A 16900-nucleotide genomic window follows, 5' to 3' on the forward strand; every position below is an offset into this window, starting at 1 on the left:
CGTGGCCTGTAACAGAAGTGGTTCACTCACAAAGCCCTGGGCCGGGTGGTCTGCTGGAGTAAGAGGAGGGGACTAGGGTGGAACCTTGTTGTTGTAACCCCCCCAGGGTTCTGTTGAGCTGGAGTGTCAGCATTTTCAATTTTAGCAGACACTCTTATCCAGAGTGACTTACAGTAGAGTGCATACATTTTTCATACTGGTCCCCCATGGGAATTGAATCCACAAACCTGGCATTGCAAGCATCATGCTCTACCAACTGAGCCACTGGACTGAAGAGGGTGGAGGGGGGCTGGGCAGTGATGGAATCATAACGAATCTCCCAACCGTGTCAGAGGCCGACTGTGTATGTCACCAACGAGGAATGACCTAGTCAAGCTTTTGGTTTTTAATCTGTTCCCTATGGGGTCTGCCGGTTCGCAGTGGCTTTAATGCGTTAGTGGCTCAATAGGTTGTGATTGACAAAGGGGGTATGAAGGAATCATCAATGACAAATGCAGTACTTAAGGTATCTTCTTCATGTATAATTATATACCCTTTATTCTATATGTGACATGGTTTGCACTAGACTAGCGTCTGGTCACTTGGCCATGGTGTGTAATGAAAATAATGGCAAAGCTTGGAAGAAACGCTGACCCAACAATGAATGAGGATAAGACAGAATAGAGGAATATTCGACAACACTTTAGGAATCATCAATGACTAAAGTGTTGTCGAATATTCCTCTATTCTGTCTTATCCTCATTCATTGTTGGGTCGTAGCGTTTCTTCCAAGCTTTGCCATTATTTTCACGATTGTACACCAGGGAAATATATTAAGCTGAAGCTTGAATATATTATTCCGTAATAAAGTTAATTATTGATATCTTAATATCTTTGGAGCTTGACTAGTTCCGTTGGTGGATTGAAATGGCTGTATATGGAATTGTCGACTGCATTAATATTACAGTATGGTAAGTATTTGTGTGTATGCACATGTGTTTCTATGTGTTTGTGCTCATTTATGTGCTTTCCCATATGTGTGCACTGTTTAGCTGCCTCCTCTCCTGCCCGCCTGTCTGTCTGTGAAGTGTGCACTTGGAGAGGATGGGGATGCAGTTGCCATGACAACGGGGCTGTGTATTCAGGAGTGCAGGCAGAGCTGCGATTGGAGGAACCGAGTGAAGCGGGCGGGTGAAATGCTGGAGCAAACCTGTCGGCCAGCATCCCTCATTCACTTCCACTCGGGAGATCAGGAAAGTGACGCTTGGCTCTCATCAAGGCTTCCAACCATCTTCCACAAAACATTTAACTAAAGACAAGGACCACCTGAAACCCACCACCTCAGATCCAGCATGGCCACCATCACCTGCACCCGCTTCACTGAGGAATTCCAGATGTTTGAGGAACTGGGCAAGTAAGTTCCACTGGAGATTTGACCTTTTTTTACTAATCCAAAGTGGTTTTTGGAATTGCATTTCAGGCCTGTGTGACAATGAAAGATGACCTCTTTGTTCAGTTTGAGTCAAAGGCATGTGTTTACAGCCAGTGAGGGAGGCATGGTTGATTAAATATCTGGTGGCAGAAATGAATGACATTAGGCTTCTGAGGAATCCTTTTATGGTAGGAGAGGGGAAAGGTCTTTTTAGCTGATGAAATTGAATTTTTAGGAGAGAAGGGAAGAGAAAGAATAAAAAAGAATGATGAAGAGATTAAATAGAGGAGTGAGAGAGAGTGAGAGAGAGAGTGGCTTGGGGCTGAGAGTTTAAGAGGGAACAGGTGGCAGTGGCAAGTCAGGGAGAAAGGGCTCACTTCTGATGGAACAATGTGAAACGGAAGACATTTCCCGCCTGAGAATTATTTCAGAACTCTTGACAAATTCAATTTTGCTTAATGGAGTGCGTCTTGAGAGAGGAGCATCATCAGTCAGAAGACAAAACCGTAGGTAGCTAACTGTTATCGCAGGAAGCTGGATGATGTCACTGAGTGTCTTATTGGAAATTCAGTGGAATGAGGCGAGAAGACGAGACTTTAATATTTTATATCGGTGCTCAGTGGTTCACTTTCATCCCTAACACACGAAACACACATTCTCCCTCTTTCTCATTATCTGCTGCTACGAGACAGCGCAATAATGTCGATCGTCTGATAGTTCTCAAAGAATTCACACCAGGTCAAAGAATTTTGAATTGTTCTCTACCAATCGAGAAAGAAAAGAGGACACATTGAAGTTGCTTATTCTCTGTGTATTGTGTTAATAAAATATAATGTTATTTGTCACATGCGTTGAATACAACAGGTGTAGGTAGACCTTACCCTGAATTGCTTACTTACAAGCCCTTAGCCAACAATGTAGTTTTAAGAAAATAGAGCTAAGAAAATATGTACTAAGTAAAACTAAAGTTGAAACATTTTTTAAAAAAGTAACACAATAAAATAACAATAATGAGGCAATATATAGAGAGTACCGGTACCGAGTCAGTGTGTGGGGGTACAGGTTAGTCAAGGTAATTTGTACATGTAAGTAAGGGTAAAGTGACTATGCATAGATAATAAACGGGGGGTAGTTCACTATTTCAGATAGTCCTTAGGTATAGGTGTTTGTGTTTGAGATGTTAAATTGTCCTGGATTGTAATGCTTGATGGTGCTACATGAAATGCTTGATGGTGCTATATGAAATGATTGATGGTGCTATATGAAATACTTGATGGTGCTATATGGATTGATTGATGGTGCTATATGGAACGCTTGATGGTGCTATATGAAATACTTGATGGTGCTATATGGAACGCTTGATGGTGCTATATGGATTGATTGATGGTGCTATATGGAACGCTTGATGGTGCTATATGAAATACTTGATGGTGCTATATGAAATGCTTGATGGTGCTATATGAAATGCTTGATGGTGCTATATGAAATGCTTGATGGTGCTATATGAAATGCTTGATGGTGCTATATGTAATGATTGATGGTGCTATATGAAATGATTGATGGTGCTATATGAAATGCTTGATGGTGCTATATGTAATGCTTGATGGTGCTATATGAAATGCTTGATGGTGCTATATGTAATGATTGATGGTGCTATATGAAATGCTTGATGGTGCTATATGAAATGCTTGATGGTACTATATGTAATGCTTGATGGTGCTATATGAAATGCTTGATGGTGCTATATGTAATACTTGATGGTGCTATATGAAATGCTTGATGGTGCTATATGTAATACTTGATGGTGCTATATGAAATGCTTGATGGTGCTATATGTAATACTTGATGGTGCTATATGAAATGCTTGATGGTGCTATATGTAATGCTTGATGGTGCTATATGTAATGATTGATGGCGCTATATGAAATGCTTGATGGTGCTATATGTAATGATTGATGGTGCTATATGAAATGCTTGATGGTGCTATATGACATGATTGATGGTGCTATATGACATGATTGATGGTGCTATATGTACTGATTGATGGTGCTATATGTAATACTTGATGGTGCTATATGAAATGCTTGATGGTGCTATATGAAATGCTTGATGGTGCTATATGTAATGCTTGATGGTGCTATATGAAATGATTGATGGTGCTATATGGAACGCTTGATGGTGCTATATGAAATACTTGATGGTGCTATATGAAATACTTGATGGTGCTATATGTAATGATTGATGGTGCTATATGAAATGCTTGATGGTGCTATATGACATGATTGATGGTGCTATATGACATGATTGATGGTGCTATATGTACTGATTGATGGTGCTATATGTAATGCTTGATGGTGCTATATGAAATGCTTGATGGTGCTATATGAAATGCTTGATGGTGCTATATGAAATGCTTGATGGTGCTATATGAAATGCTTGATGGTGCTATATGAAATGCTTGATGGTGCTACATGAAATGCTTGATGGTGCTATATGAAATGCTTGATGGTGCTATATGAAATACTTGATGGTGCTATATGAAATACTTGATGGTGCTATATGTAATGATTGATGGTGCTATATGAAATGCTTGATGGTGCTATATGACATGATTGATGGTGCTATATGACATGATTGATGGTGCTATATGTACTGATTGATGGTGCTATATGTAATGCTTGATGGTGCTATATGAAATGCTTGATGGTGCTATATGAAATGCTTGATGGTGCTATATGAAATGCTTGATGGTGCTATATGAAATGCTTGATGGTGCTATATGAAATGCTTGATGGTGCTACATGAAATGCTTGATGGTGCTATATGAAATGCTTGATGGTGCTATATGTAATGCTTGATGTGCCCCTTGTGTTTAGAGCATTGTACTGTGCTCAACCATCTGAGAGTTGTGACACATCTACAGAAAGGGTCCCCACCCACACTGCTACTCGCACGCACACACACACACACACACACACACACACACACACACACACACACACACACACACACACACACACACACACACACACACACACACTCACACACTCACACACTCACAGGCAGCCAAAGCTGCTTACATAATTTCATTTGGGGGTGGCAATCCAATAGTTTGACATGGACATATTTCATAATACATACAGTACTATACATATAATACTGTTCAAAAGTTTGGGGTCACTTAGAAACGTCATTGTTTTTGAAAGAAAAGCACATTTTCTGGCCATTAAAATAACATCAAATTGATCAGAAATACAGTGTAGACATTGTTAATGTTGTAAATGACTATAGTAGCTGGAAACAGCAGATTTTTTATGTAATATCTACATAGGTATACAGAGGCCCATTATCAGCAACCATCACTCCTGTGTTCCAATGACATGCTGTGTTAGCTAATCCAAGTTTATCATTTTAAAAGGCTAATTGATCATTAGAAAATCATTTTGCAATTATGTTAGCGCAGCTGAAAACTGTTGTTCTGATTAAAGAAGCAATAAAACTGGCCTTCTTTAGACTAGTTGAGTATCTAGAACATCAGCATTTGTGGGTTCAAAAACAGGCACAAAATGGCCAGAAACAAAGAATTTCTTCTGAAACTCATCAGTCTATTCTTGTTCTGAGAAATGAAAGCTTTTCCATGCGAGAAATTGCAAAGAAACTGAAGATCTTGTACAATGCTGTGTACTACTCCCTTCACATAACAGCGCAAACTGGCTCTAACCAGTGTGTGGGAGGTGGGTGTGGGAGTGGGAGGCCCCGGTGCACAACTGAGCAAGAGGACAAGTACGTTAGAGTGTCTGGTTTGAGAAACAGATGCCTCACAAGTCCTCAACTGGCAGCTTCATTAAATAGTACCCGCAAAACACCAGTCTCAACGTCAACAGTGAAGAGGCGACTCCGGGCTGCTGGCCTTCTAGGCAGAGTTGCAAAGAAAAAGCCATATCTCAGACTGGCCAATAAAAAGAAAAGATTAATATGGGCAAAATAACACAGACACTGGACAAAGGAAGATTGGAAGAAGTGTTATGGACAAACAAATCTAAGTTTGAAGTGTTCGGATCACAAAGAAGAACATTTGTGAGATGCAGAAAAAATTAAAAGATACTGGAGGAGTGCTTGACGCCATCTGTCAAGCATGGTGGCTGCAATGTGATGGTCTGAGGGTGCTTTGGTGGTGGTAAAGTGAGAGACTTGTACAGGATAAAATGGATCTTGTAGAAGGAAGGCTATCACTCCATTTTTCAAGCCATGCCATACCCTGTGGACGGCGCTTAATTGGAGCCAATTTCCTCCTACAACAGGACAATGACCCAAAGCACAGCTCCAAACTGTGCAATAACTATTTAGGCAAGAAGCAGTCTGCTGGTATTGTGTCTATAATGGAGTGGCCAGCACAGTCACTGGATCTCAACCATATTGAGCTGTTGTGGGAGCAGCTTAACCGTATGGTACGTAAGAAGAGCCCATCAAGCCAATCCAACTTGTGGGAGGTGCTTCAGGAGGCATGGGGTGAAATCTCTTCAGATTACCTCAACAAATTGACAACTAGAATGCCAAAGGTCTGCAAGTCTGTAATTGCTGCAAATGGAGGATTCTTTGACGAAAGCAAAGTTTAAAGGACACAATTATTATTTCAATAATAAAATCATTACTTATCACCTTGTCAACGTCTTGACTATGTTTCCTATTCATTTTGCAACTCATTTCAGGTATGTTTTGATGGAAAACAAAGACATTTCTAACTGACCCCAAACTTTTGAACGATAGTGTATATATATATTTTTTTTGTTAACGCTAAACTCTCACAGGTGATGGTTGTGCTGCGCACACATCATGTCTGATGAATTAGCTGACATTTTGACACCGTGAATGTAACGTGAGTGCAATTTTTCCGGGATCAGAACAGATCTGAACAATGAAAGTGGCAATGATGATTACGGCACTGAATGATCGATGGCCGTGTCCCTTCTGTTTCCGACCTGTACTGGCCTTTTTCCTGATGTGCACTGACAGTAGTACTGATGAAATAAACGATGGTACAGTGGCCAGGGTGAAGCCCTGTCTCAATCTGGATCCATTATGGTAGGCAGCACACAATCAAGTTCATGTGTCGTTTCGAGACTCACAAGCAATTCCTAACACAGTAACTCAATTAACCAATCCTTCCAGAGCAGAGCCACAGGATTACCATGAGGAAGTGCTGCCGAAAGAAAGAGAGAGAGAGACGATGCTGTCTGTTTCATCTGGTTTGGGCAGAATGAACTGTCTTGTCTGCCCCCCCCCACACACACACACACACAGCCGATCCACAGGGCTCCTTTGATCTACTTGCTGTTTCCCTAAGGCCACTTGAGCGCACACAGAGGGAAAAGGCCACAATGGTTGAATAAAAGAGACGGCAGATTAGGTTTGGTTTGGAACAGAAGCTTGGGCTAGCACTGACCTCGTGTCTCTGTCTTCAGTTTGAAAGGTGGTGGTGTCTCAGTCATGAGGATTGCATGTTCTTGAACTCCAACCTGATCTATCTGGGATCGTCGGTCAATGCCTGATTTTGTTGCAATCTTGCTATTGTACAACTCAAAAGTGTTTTGTGCCTCATGGCAAGATGCCGGTTCAAATATCAACCACAGTATTTGTCAAATTTTCCTAAAAGAATGCCCACAGTGCAATTGTCAGGGAATGTATTTTTCCGCGTCAGACTGTGAATGAGTGCCATAGCCTCGGTCTGCATTTAGCTTGCAGTTTAACTTTGACCATGAAATGAATGAGACATTAACCACTTTAGGTGCAAACACATTACGTTCAAGTTAAGTGGAAAACAAAATGAATATTCACCATGACTGTGCAGTTCAATATGCATTTTTGTCTTCTGCTTTTTCCCAGGGGAGCTTTTTCTGTGGTGCGTAGATGCGTCAAGGTCCTCTCAGGGCAAGAGTATGCTGCTAAGATCATCAACACCAAGAAGCTCTCTGCCAGGGGTACGTTTTCTTATCCCACTCCAACTCCCCTAAATATGTTTTAACAGTCCCTATGGCGATTATTGCATTGTTGGGTTTTCAGTTTGCAAGAAAGGCATTTCATTGTACTTGTGCATGTGACATTAAAACTTGAAACGTGAAACTCATTTCATCCTCAGTTTTGCCAGAATCCTTCGTTGGGTACTGACCTGGAAAACGCTGCTGGCTCACATTTTTTAAAATGTTTTGAACTGACTGGATATCTGACTGTGGTTTTCCACGGTTTGATTGGCACATTCCTTTTTCAGTCCCCCCCCCCCCCCCCTAGTCCTAAAGAAGGCAGCCCCTTCTTGTGATCATCTGGTCAATGAATTATAGTTGTAACATTCTCTAACGGGATGTCAACTACTGTTGTTGCTTAGTTTAGTCTGTGATCCTACGCTTGACAGCAGGTTTGCAGTAAAATACTTCTCCGTAGACACCAAATTGATATGACCTTTACTCTTAGTATTGCTGGTCCATTGTAATTAATAACCTTGAAACTACTTGAGACAAACAAGTAGCAGTGAGTTCATAATAGTTCGTAATAGTTAATAATAGTCAGTGGCACCAAGGTGCCTTAGAGCTGGAATCCTTAATGATGAAACTGCCACGTCTGTTTGGGGTATCACAACAACAACATAAGTCACTGCAAACAACGAACACTGTTTTCTTCCCGACGACATCATTGCACGTGCGATAGAACAGCAGAATATGTACCACAATGCTTGACGCTCCTCACCTCCGTTTCGTCTAACTAAACAAAAACAATAACAAAGTGGCTGAGGGAGGACAGTGGTTCTGTTTACCCTGACGCGGATTCCGTCTTTAACATTAATTAACAGGCTGGCATATACCAAGGCATTCTGAGGGACCACACAGCAGACAAAGTGTTCTTCTTTTCATTTGAAAAAAAATCAGATTTTCTGGTGCTGTTGAGATGAAAAACCTAGGCTGTGTCTAAAATGGCATCCTATTCACTACTTTTGACCAGGGCCCATAGGGCCCTATATAGGAAATAGGATGCCATTTTGGATGCAGCCCTACTGTCTGGTAGGAGTGTGGGAGGAACCAGAATGCCCCACAGGTACGCTAGTTATCAGCAACTCACACCTCCTACACAATGTTTATTTGATATACTGTTCATCAATGTATGTACCTTATCATATAAAACAGTAAAAAAATCAATATATATCTTGCATAAAAACTATAGATAATATTCACATGCATGGCACACACACCACACGCACACTCACTCAAGTCAAAGGAATCCATCCTAACTCAATCAAGACCTATCATGTCTCCTTGGGAAACACTGTAAGGCAGTCTGTAATAATGCATCCACTTGCATTAATTTTTGCGTTGTGCTGAGCTGAATTGGCCTTCAGGGGTCGAGCCTGAGCAGCAGCAGCAGTTGAGTGATACCACTCAACTGAAACATGTTGACATCTCTGCTACAAGGAGACTGTGAAAGAATACACAAGTAGTACAGAGGAATGGCCGGGAGTACGCAGGAATTAGAAAATGTAAATTCAACATTTGCATAATCGTACTGCCACCTATAGTCTTTTGACCTGGTGAGACGGTATTTGGGTTCATACTTGCAGTAGCTACAGCATAGCATTAGCACTATTGAGGGAAATCCATGGAGTGGTGGTTGACTTAAGCTCCATATAGTGGGCCTTGGCTGTTAGGCTGCTCAATCAATTCAAAGGCGGTATTGGGTGAATCTCCTTTTACGAGCATGTTACAGAGTGGTGGAGTGCAGGGAGCATGACTCCTCATTGAACTAACCCATGTAGCTGCACTGTATCACTGAGGTGCTGGCGGGCAGACAGGCAGAGAAGGTGCGCTGAACCAGAGGAGTGCACCAGAGAAAGAGACAAAAGACAAGCAGAGCTATTCATAAAATATTTCCTCTCCTCCTCTGTCGGCCTATTAAGAGAGAGAGAGAGAGAGAGAGACAGAGAGAGAGAGAGAGAGAGAGAGACAGACAGACAGACAGACAGAGAGAGGGAGAGAGAGACAGAGAGAGTGAGAGAGAGAGCGAGAGAGAGAGAGAGAGAGAGAGGTGTCTTGTATTAACCGGATGGAGGATATTCTAGCCTGAGGTAACTTCTTACTTCTGAGAATGTAATGAACAATAGATAGGCGATGGAGATTTCCTCCACTTTGCGTCTATCTCTTCACTTAGATCTGTACTGTACCTACAGTTTTATGTGATATATTTGACTTTGTATCACAACATTTCATTATCTATGAGCTTTTTTTTTTTTACTTGAAAACAAAACATATAAAAAATCTACACTGTTTACATAGCTAACAGCCAGATGAAATTCAAACATCATGGCCGTGTATTGTAAACTGTTAATCTTAATTTGGGCATTTAATGGCTTTCGGGCCGTTCAGATTAACAGAGGAACGTGCTTGTTTTTCATAATTGTATTTCTGTATTTTTTTGTGTTTCCTATGCTCCGCCTTGATTGAAGTATTTATGTCTATAACTTTTGATGTCTAATTGCTGCTGAGCTCCCTTGCAAACGAGACGTTGGTCTCAGTGGGACTCCATATGCTAAAATTAAAATAACAATACAAATAAAACAAGCACCTAATCATCGTCAGGATTCCTGAACAGATCACAGCAGCAAGCCCTGAACTCGTGTGACCCCGGGCCAAAATCCATGACTGTTTTAAGTTAGCTAAGTCAACTACTGCTGTAGTCAACAGCTGAACATAAAATCAATTCAGAGTTGACAAGGTCCTCATCAGTAAGAACGAAGTGACTGTGTAGCACAACCACGCACACCCACTCACTGCCTGTGTGTCGACACACAGGACACTGTTGCCTGAGGAGGCATGAAAGCCTCAGCGGCTCCTTTGTATGGCAGCAACTCTCATCTGAAGTCATTAGGCTGTGCCAGACTGGCAGGGAATGGAAGCACAGCCACGACAACAAGTGCAATCTGACAATCTCCCCTAAACATTCCGACAGGCCCCAGGTTCACTCCTCTCATACAAGGGGGCACGCGCTGATCCAGTTTTAATTAGCTAGCTACAATATAAGCAGAATCGACACTGGTTTGAGCATGTTATTGGGTCCTCATCCCCTGGTTAAAGATTGATTCTAACAAAGACAGCTTCCTTGGCCCCCTCACCTCAGCTGTGAAGCCTACTGCCTTACAGTGGCGGTCAGTTTTCTTGAGCATGGCCTAATTTCTATTACAGCATATTGGATGACTGTCATTCATATTCCGTTCACCCAGTTCAATCTAACAGCGATAGGTTTAGGCTGCTACATGATACTGGAATTTTCCCTATACCCATCATGAGGTTGCTGCAACCTAGCCTATGAATGACAGTTTACAACGTAGGTGCACACAGGTTGAGAGACAAATTTGAGGTGACAGACAATGACATACGGACGGACAGTGACATTCAATACCGCCTTGCACACTCTTGCCTCCATCTAGCTGATATAGGGTATACTCATTAGTCCAACAGTTGGAAATGAGAGTTTCTATTGGACAAATTCAGGTATGTTTATCCCCGTTTTGCTTACGTTTAAGAAACGTTTTCAACAGAATCAGCGGAATGAATACACAGTTCATTTTCATAGCAGCCACGCTGTATTCCTTCACGCATCTATGCACTCTCCTCCTCTCACCATTTCCCTTCACTTGTGGACTTCAATGTATGTGACCAGGCAAAAAAATAACATTCCAAGCCAAACCACTACATACAGTCTACATCGTTGTCACCATATTAACTAATGTAACATCATAGTCAGCATAGCTAATAGAACTAACGCGTTAGTAAACCCGCTACAATCATGCAGTAACGTTACAGTGTACAGTCAGTAAGCAGTTACACCGGTGGGCCCCAGTGGCAATAAATTAGTAAATCCAAAAACTTACCTTGATATGGAAGAGTTCCAGTGTTGTGTTGGAAAGTCATAGCCACCTAGCTAACATAGCATCTCTCTGTTTGAGCAGGGTGTTTGCTAGCTGAGTAACATTAAGTGAAACTGAAAGTGGAAAGTGTCTATTTCTCTCTTGCTTCTCCTTCATTTTGGAAGAAATTAGATTGTTCTAAACTGTTCAACTACTTCTCTCTCTTTGAGTCAACTACTCAACACATGTTATGCACTGCAGTGCTAGCTATCTGTAGCTTATGCTTTAAGTACTAGATTCATTCTCTGACCCTTTGATTGGGTGGACAACATGTCAGTTCATGCTGCAAGAGCTCTGATAGGTTGGAGGACGTCCTCCGGAAATTGTCATAATTACCGTGTAAGTCTTTGGAAAGGGGTGAGAACCATGAGCCTCCTAGGTTTTGTATTGAAGTTAATGTACCCAGAGGAGGACGGAAGCTAGCTGTCCTCCGGCTACCCCATGGTGCTACCCTACAGAGTGCTGTTGAGGCTAATGTAGACCTTCTTTACAAAATAGTGTGATTTAATAAATTATTTGGTGACGTGATTATATTTAGTATAGTTTTATCTAAAAAGGATAACTATTTAAGTTTTACAATAAAAAAAATTATGAATTTCACTGAGGAGGATGGTCCTGCCCTTCCTTCTCTGAGGAGCCTCCACTGCTGCCTTACTCTACCTCACCATGTCCCACCTCTGTACTCAGTCTGGTCCCATAGACTAGACGTAACATAGTAAAATGTAAATCCGGGACACTCAAATTAGTATGATATGTTACGTTTGGTATGTTAAATAAGACAGAAGGTTACTTAACACAAAAACTAAAGTAGGGTGGTTGGTCGGGGTGGATGTGTAGGCATATAAGGCAAATAGCAACCCTAAGGTTGCATGTTTGAATCTCATCACGGACAACTTTAGCATTTTAGCTGATTAGCAACTTTGAAACTACTTGCTACTTTTTTAGCTACTTTGCAAGTAATTAAAATGTTTGATAAGCCTTCCCCAAACCCTTTAACCTAAACTTAACCCTAAACCTTAACCCTAAACCCCTAACCCTAACCCCTAGCATAGCTAACGTTTGGCACCTAGCTAACATTAGCCACCTAGGTAACATTAGCATGAGCCACCTAGCCACCTAGAAGTAATAGCATATTATATGTTTTGCAAATTCGCAACATATTGTACCAATTGTAATTCGTAACATATCATACAAAATGGATGATGGACATCCACAAATTAATACATATACACTGCTCAAAAAAATAAAGGGAACACTTAAACAACACAATGTAACTCCAAGTCAATCACACTTCTGTGAAATCAAACTGTCCACTTAGGATGCAACACTGATTGACAATAAATTTCACATGCTGTTGTGCAAATGGAATAGACAAAAGGTGGAAATTATAGGCAATTAGCAAGACACCCCCAATAAAGGAGTGATTCTGCAGGTGGTGACCACAGACCACTTCTCAGTTCCTATGCTTCCTGGCTGATGTTTTGGTCATTTTTGAATGCTGGCGGTGCTCTCACTCTAGTGGTAGCATGAGACGGAGTCTACAACCCACACAAGTGGCTCAGGTAGTGCAGCTCATCCAGGATGAGAAATCAATGCGAGCAGTGGCAAGAAGGTTTGCTGTGTCTGTCAGCGTAGTGTCCAGAGCATGGAGGTGCTACCAGGAGACAGGCCGGTACATCAGGAGACGTGGAGGAGGCCGTAGGAGGGCAACAACCCAGCAGCAGGACCGCTACCTCCGCCTTTGTGCAAGGAGGAGCACTGCCAGAGTCATTCAAAATGACCTCCAGCAGGCCACAAATGTGCAGAATAATAGTGAATACATCAAAACTTTGAAGTAACACATATGGAATCATTTATTAACCAAAAAAGTGGTAAACAAATCAACATATATTTTATATTTGAGATTCTTCAAAGTAGCCACTTTGAGTAGCCTTGATTACAGCTTTGCACACTTGGCATTGTCTCAACCAACTTCACCTGGAATACTTTTTCTAACAGTCTTGAAGGAGTTCTCAGATATTTTGAGCACTTGTTAGCTGCTTTTCCTTAACTCTTTGGTCCAACTCATCCCAAACCAACTCAATACGGTTGAGGTCAGGTGATTGTGGAGGTCAGGTCATCTGATGCAGCACTCCATCACTCTCCTTCTTGGTCAAATAGCCCTTACACAGCCTGGAGGTGTGTTGGGTCATTGTCCTGTTGAAAAACAAATGATAGTCCCACTAAACGCAAACCACTTGGGATGGCGTTTCGCTGCAGAATACTGTGGTAGCCATGCTGGTTTAGTGTGCCTTGAATTCTAAATAAATCCCTGTCAGTGTCACAAGCAGAGCACCCCCACACCATCACACCTCCTCCTCCATGCTTCACGGTGAGAACCACACATGCGAATATCAAGACAAGGCGGTTGGAACCAAAAATCTCAAATTTGGACTTATCAGACCAAGGAAAGATTTCCACCGGTCTAATGTCCATTGCTCATGTTTCATGGCCCAAGCTAGTCTCTTCTTCTTATTGGTGTCCTTTAATAATGGTTTCTTTGCAGCAATTCGACCATGAAGGCCTGATTCACACAGTCTCCCATGAAGCATTTATTTGGGCTGCAATTTCTGAGGTGCAGTTGACTCTAATGAACTTATCCTCTGCAGCAAAGGTAACTCTGGGTCTTCCTTTCCTGTGCCGGTTTTCATGAGAGCCAGCTTCATCATAGTTCTTGATTGTTTTTGCGACTGCCCTTGAAGAAACTTTCAAAGTTCTTGACATTTTCCTTATTGTCTGACCTTCATGTCTTAATTAAAGTAATGATGGACTGTCATTTCTCTTTGCTTATTTGAGCTGTTCTTGCCATTATATGGACTTGGTCTGTATACCACCCCTATCTTGTCACAACACAACTGATAGGCTCAAATGCATTAAGAATAACTTCTTAGGAATAGCCCCCCTTTTTTTCAATTTTTGCCTAAAATGACATACCCAAATCTAACTGCCTGTAGCTCAGGCCCTGAATCAAGGATATGCATATTCTTGGTACCATTTGAAAGGAAACAATTTGAAGTTCGTGGTGGAAATGTGAATTGAATGTAGGAGAATATAACACAATAAATCTGGTAGAAGAAAATACAAAGAAAAAAACAACCGTTTTTTTTGTATTTTCTTTCTACCACCAGCTTTGAAATGCAACAGAAAGGTCCCAAATCTAGCCATCACTCTGGTTGTAATTCTGATTGTGTCCACAATAGGGCAGAAATGTATGTGCGAAGTTTCATACTGATAACTTGAAGTATGAGCAAGCTACATGACATTTAGTGTGAAGTCACCCAGATACATTTGGGCAAATCGTGAAGGGCACATTTACATTACATTTTTCTGCAAGAATATTGTCAAATCTGTAAACCTGGACTTTGATTTAGCTTTTCCAGTATTAGTAGCCATATTGTAAATTCAACATTTGCAAAACACCCAGTTGTCATAACTTCTTAACTCTCCATATTCTTGCAATTTTTGTCCAAAAGGAAAAGGCTTACTGTCGCACAAGGTTAGCAGCCAAATTTTGTAACAGATACGGGGTTTCCGCATACTCCCATAAAGCCCAGCTCATTGGCTATCTAGCTAGCTTTGACTGGTTGAAACATTGAAACAACGATTAGATTTAGGGTTAGATTCCTTTCTTTGCAAATTGAACAAGTGGAAATACAAAATCGATCGTGCATGCTATATGGACCTTTTTAGGATATGAAAAAGGATTTTATCTAACAAAATGACACTTCATGTTATCTCTGGGACCCTTTGGATGATAAATCAGAGCATGATTTCAGAATGTAAGTACACATTTCACCTTCAGAGGTGAATTTATCAAACCTATCGCGGTGAAAAAAGTGTTTTGTTGTTAGGAGCTCTCCTCAAACAATAGCATGGCATTTTTTCGCAGTAATAGCTACTGTAAATTGTACAGTGCAGTTATATGAACAAGAATTTAAGCTTTCAGCCGATATACAACACTTATATGTACCGACATTTGTTGTTTCTCTAAAATCTGCGATCGTGACACAAAACGCTGCATGATTTACAACTGCTCCTATTTAACCTTTACCGAACCTCAACCCCGGATCCGGGATCACCTCCCACCCTCCCCACACTGATTAGCATCGCTAGCATAGCGTCACAATTAAATAGTAGCATCTAAATATCATTAAATCACAAGTCCAAGACACCAAATGAAAGATACAGATCTTGTGAATAAAGCCACCATTTCAGATTTTTAAAATGTTTTACAGGGAAGACAAAATATGTAAATCTATTAGCTAACCCCGTTAGCAAAAGACACCACTTTTCTAACTCCATCAGTTTCTTACTCCATCAGGTGCTATCACCAATTCGGCCAAATAAAGATATTGATAGCCACTAACCAAGAAAAAACCTCATCAGATGACAGTCTGATAACATATTTATTGTATAGGATAGGTTTTGTTAGAAAAATGTGCATATTTCAGGTAGAAATCATAGTTTACAATTGCACCCACCATCACAACTCGACTAGAATAAATACAGAGAGCAACGTGTATTACCTAATTACTAATCATAAAACATTTCTTAAAAATACACAGCTCACAGCAATGGAAAGACACAGATCTTGTGAATTCAGACAATATTTCAGATTTTCTAAGTGTTTTACAGCGAAAACACAATAAATCGTTATATTAGCATACCACATATGCAAACGTTACCCGAGCATTGATTCAAGCCAAAGAGAGCGATATCGTTATCATCGCCAAAATATATTAATTTTTTCACTAACCTTCTCAGAATTCTTCCGATGACACTCCTGTAACATCATATTACAACATACATATAGAGTTTGTATGAAAATGTGCATATTTAGCCACAAAAAAACGTGGTTATACAATGACAATACTAGCAAAACTAGCCTGAAAATGTCGGGCGCCATCTTTCACAGTGATCTTGTCTCATGGATAACTATTCATAAACTTGACTAAAAAAATATAAGTTGGACAGCTATCGAAAGACAAATTAGTTCTTAATGCAATCGCTGAATTACATTTCTAAAATTATCCTTACTGTGCAATACAGGGTTCGCCAAGCGAAGCTATACCAAACAAAATGGCGGAATATGCGTTTAACATTTTTCGACAGAACAACGATTTATCATCTTAAATATTTCTTACTATGAGGTGATCTTCCATCAGAATCTTGGGCAATGTATCCTTTCTTGGGTCTAATCTTCTTTTGGTCGAAAGATGTCCTCTTGTCCGTCGAAATGCCCACTAACGTTCGACCGGGACCCCGAAACGTGCCCGGAAAGAAATTCCACACGTTAACTTTTAACAAGGCACACCTGTACATTGAAATGCATTCCAGGTACTACCTCATTAAGCTGGTTGAGAGAATGCCAAGAGTGTGCAAAGCTGTCATGAAGGCAAAGGGTGGCTACTTTGAAGAATCTCAAATATAAAATCTATTTTGATTTGTTTAACACTTTTTTGGTTACTACATGATTCCATATGTGTTATTTCATAGTTTTGATG

General features: G+C 40.8%; 1 protein-coding gene across 5 annotated transcripts in view; it reads left to right on the forward strand.

The window, feature by feature from the left end:
• The first annotated feature begins 1331 nt into the window (after window positions 1–1331).
• The window catches only part of LOC120056652 (calcium/calmodulin-dependent protein kinase type II subunit alpha), a 68574-nt gene continuing 53005 nt past the window's right edge, over window positions 1332–16900 (forward strand). For all 5 annotated transcript variants that reach the window (XM_039004860.1, XM_039004862.1, XM_039004861.1 and 2 more), the window contains exons 1-2: window positions 1332–1393; window positions 7295–7389. In XM_039004860.1, the coding sequence (XP_038860788.1) occupies window positions 1332–1393; window positions 7295–7389 (157 nt within the window). The remainder of the gene's footprint in view (window positions 1394–7294; window positions 7390–16900) is intronic.

The sequence above is a fragment of the Salvelinus namaycush genome, chromosome 12, assembly GCF_016432855.1.
Source record: "Salvelinus namaycush isolate Seneca chromosome 12, SaNama_1.0, whole genome shotgun sequence".
Lineage (NCBI taxonomy): Eukaryota > Metazoa > Chordata > Actinopteri > Salmoniformes > Salmonidae > Salvelinus > Salvelinus namaycush.